General features: G+C 41.6%; 1 protein-coding gene across 1 annotated transcript in view; it reads right to left on the minus strand.

Moving 5' to 3' along the window:
• PSD2 (pleckstrin and Sec7 domain containing 2) overlaps window positions 1-4,269 on the minus strand; it is a 34,338-nt gene that overhangs the window by 9,870 nt on the left and 20,199 nt on the right. Inside the window, exon 7 of the mRNA XM_023515942.1 lies at window positions 467-556. Coding sequence (XP_023371710.1) covers window positions 467-556 — 90 coding nt within the window. The remainder of the gene's footprint in view (window positions 1-466; window positions 557-4,269) is intronic.

The following is a 4,269-nucleotide window of genomic DNA, read 5'->3' on the forward strand; positions in this document are numbered from 1 at the left end:
TTCTTCCTCCTCTGTGGAGCATTGACCTAGCCAGAAAGCGTAGAATTCCACCCTGGGCTTTAACCTCAAAAGAAAACTGGATTCCCTGAATTCCTGATGATGATGGAGAAATGGGTGGGTTTTTCCTTATAGTGATGACAATGATGGTTGTGTTGAAGATAATGGTTGTGGTGGCAGTGGGTGGAGCTGTGACTATTGGTGGCAATGTTGGTTATTACTGTAATAACAGCAAGGATGATAGAGCACTAAAAACAAATCTCGCAAAGCATTTCCCCTTGGCTAATTCAAGGAACATAAAACAGTCAAATTTTGAGGTGGATAGTCTCTAACTTTGTTCCAAAGCCTTGGTAGCCCTGCTCCTAGTATTAAAATCCTGCAATTCCAGGGTTTAGTGGGGCAGAGACCTCTCTCCTCTGCACTCCCCCAGGGCACAGCTAGGGGTATGGGGACCCTTAGCAGGTAATACCTTCAGCAGATCTTTGGAAAAGTCTTGGCCATCATTCAACTGGTCCAAGTTGGCAATGAATTGCTGACAGGACATCTTCTTGCCAATGTTCTGTAATGGAGAGATGGTTCAGCCTAAGTAAGAGCAGGGAAGAAGGCTGGTGTGGTACCCACACCCTGCCCTGCCCAGCCAGAATGGATGAGGCAGCACTAAGGGCAGCAAAGAAAATAAAATTGCCTGACATTTTCTTTGTCTCTAAGAGTTTACAAACTCTTTTCCATATTCAAGATTCTATTTGACTCTCAAGCATCATGAAAGGTTGGGATTCTCCTCAAACCCAGGTAAAGGAGTTAGGTTTGGATGAAGTATTGTAAAATAGTTAACATTTGCTAGGTGCCTACTATGTTCCAGGTATCGCACTTGACATATGTTATCTTATTTCCTCTTCACCGTGAAGAGAGGGTGAGGTGGGTGTTTTTATTATCCCCATCTGACATGTAAAGAACTGAGGTACTGGAAGATGAAGTGATGTGCCCAAGATCATACAGCAAGAAAGCAGAAGGGCCAAGTATGTCTGACACCAAGGCCCATGCTCTCACCTACTACTCCACTGTTAGCTCTCCCAAGGTCACTCAACACCAGGACTTGAGCCCAGGCCTTCTGACTTCTGAGCAGAAGCTCTGGGTGTTCCGCCACAACTGCCTCCCCCTCTCACCTGCACAGAGGGGCAGCAAGACTTCCAAGACGTAGGTCAAGTGAGGGAGAGTTTGGTCTTATGAGAGTCAAAATCAATTCCCACCAACACACATGGGTACCCCATGCTGAGCTGGGCTGAGACAAAGAGAACCCAAGCAGGCAGTTTCAACTCCTAGAGGCACAAATAGGCAAAGAGCTGAAAATGACTATATCCCAAAGTTCTGCCTTCTATTTTTAACTGCTGAGTACCAGGAGGCCTCAAAGCCTGCATACCCAATACCAGACATTCATACTTTTAGACTGCCCTCGGAGTACCCCCATCTGAGGGAACACCAGGTGGCATTTTACCCCTGTGAGGATGAAGACACTTAGGATATTGTGGATTAGGGTTTGCTATGAAGCAATGTTTTCCAAGATTTATCTACAGAACTCTGGTATCCCATGAGATGGAAACAGGTGTTTTCTCAAAACAGGATTTTCATAATGAAATACGTTGATTTACATGTCTTGTTCTTCAACATGATTATGTGCATTGGTGGTTTCCACGGAGAAGATTCCATGTACAATTTACCAAATTTATTGACTGTGGGACCATTTTAGCAAAGCTAATCTTAACATCATATGGGACATTCACATACCACAGAAATAACTGAGAAAACAATAAGTATATGACAAGTAAGAATTTTCAATTCCTTTTTCAAAGAGTTAAAGGGAAAAAATCCTATATGTGCCTTGATGTTAATGTGCTTTGTATGTTTATGTGTACAAGTTTTCATGTATATATGTGTGTGTGTATATAAGTATAAATAGCCATGTCTGTGTGCATTTGAAGAGAGGAGTTTGAGAGCAATGTTGACAATATTGTCTTTGAGTTCCACACAAATTGAACATCCCCCAGCCACTAGTTAGGAGAGCAAAACTCAAAAAATAACCAGAAAAGATTTCTAATCTTAGCAATGTCAGGCTCTCCTATCATCTATGAACCTTCTCAGAAGAAACAATTGTTGCTCAAAATAGTAATAAAATATTTGTGTGAAAGCAGTGGAGGAAGTTAAAAAAAAAAAGCAGTGAAGGGCTCAGCACCTGTGGTTCCAGCAGCTAAGGTGCCAGTCACATACACCTAAGGCGGTGGGTTCGAATCCAGCCCAGGCCCACCAAAAACAACAATGACGGCTACAACCAAAAAATAGCTGGATGTTGTGGCAGGTGCCTGTAGTCCCAGCTACTTGGGAGGCTGAGGCAGGAGACTCACTTGAGCCCAGGAGTTGGAGGTTGCTGTGAGCTTTGATGCCACAGCACTCTACCGAGGGGGGGACAGCTTGAGGCTCTGTCTCAAAAAAAAAAAAAAAATTTAAAAAAAAAAAAAAAAGCAGTGAAGACTTCAAGGGGGAAGATCCTGCAAGGAAGCTAAGTGTGGGGAGGTGACTCCAGCAAGGAGCAACTTTTCATGGCAGCAGCCAAAAGACTGAGCAACTGAGTGGTCTCATAAGACTGGAGTTCAGGGCTCACAAAGGACAAGGGGTCCTGGGAAGCACCCCAATTACACTTCAACAAAAAAAAGTTGAAATTAAGAAAGGAAATGGTCTACCGAGGGCGATAAAGTGAGACTCTGTCTCTACAAAAAAAAAAAAGAAGAAGAAGAAGAAAGGAAATGGTAGGCTTGGCGTCAGTAGCTCAGTGGTTAGGGCGCCAGCCACATGCACGGAGGCAGGTGGGTTTGAACCCAGCCCGGGCCTGCTAAACAACAATGACAATAGCAACAAAAATATAGCCAGGCATTGTGGCGGGCGCTGTTGTCCCAGCTACTTGGGAGGCTGAGGCAAGAGAATTGCTTAAACCCAAGAGTTTGAGGTTGCTGTGAGCTGTGCCATGGCACTCTGCCAAGGGTAACACAGAGAGACTCTGTCTCAAAAAGAAAGAAAGGAAATAGTAAAAGGAGATATTCATAGAGAAGGAAAATTATCCCAGATGGAAGAGCATGGAGAAACAAAATGAATGAAGAGTAATAGGAAGCGAGCAACTCTATTGATCATGTAAAGCAACAATATAGTCTTATGGGGAATAAAACATGTAGAGATATAACAGTTAAAAGCACGATAACAGTAGTACTTACATTGAGAGAGCAGTAAATGGAATTAAGTTGTTTTAAAGAATTTCATCGCCCAGGAAGTGGTACTAGTACTTTAAAAAGTCAGGGATGCATGAATGCAAACCACAGAAAGAATTCTGAAAGAATGCACAGCTGACGAGCTAACAGGGAGGAAATGGAATTCTAAAAAAAATACTTAATCCAAAAGTAGGCAAGAAAGGAGAAAAAAGGAACATAGAACAGATGAATCAAACAGAAAACAAATAGTAATCTGGTATATTTAAACTCCAATATGGCATAATTCATTAAATGTTCAAATTAAAAGGCAACTATCAGACTTGATTTTTTAAGTATTTGATACAAGAACTATATCTTAAATTTAAAGGAACATAAATCTTGGAAGTGAAAAGACAAAAAAAGATATGCCGTGTGAACACTAACATAAGAATTCCAATATAACTACACTAATAACTGACAAGCTAGATGGAAGCATTACTAGAATTAAAGAAGGATATTTTCATAATGATAAAAAGATTGATTCACCAGAAAATATATTCACCCTAACCTGTATATACCTAGCAGAATAACATAAAAATAAACAAAATATACAAAAACTGACAGAATCAAAGAAGACATAATCACAGAGTTGGAAAGAGATGTTAACACTCTTGTCTTAGTAATAGAAAGAACAAGCAGATCAAAAACCTGCAAGAATATTATGTCAAAAAAATTGAGTAACCTGGATGAAATTGACACTTTCTTAGGAACACAAACTACCAAAACTGGCTCAAGAAGACCCAGAAAATCTGAATAGACCTATAAACAAAACCTAAATAGGCTGGGCGCCTATGGCTCAAGCAGCTAAGGCACCAGCCACATATACCTAAGCTGGAGGGTTCAAATCCAGCCAAGGCCTGCCAAGCAACAATGACAACTGCAACCAAAAAATAGCTGGGCGTTGTGGCAGGCACCTGTAGTCCCAGCTACTTGGGAGACAGAGGCAGGAGAATCGCTTGAGCCCAGGAGTTGGAGGTTGCTG

This window comes from Otolemur garnettii, unplaced genomic scaffold (genome assembly GCF_000181295.1).
Source record: "Otolemur garnettii isolate 467f Iridium unplaced genomic scaffold, OtoGar3 scaffold00003, whole genome shotgun sequence".
Classification (NCBI taxonomy): domain Eukaryota; kingdom Metazoa; phylum Chordata; class Mammalia; order Primates; family Galagidae; genus Otolemur; species Otolemur garnettii.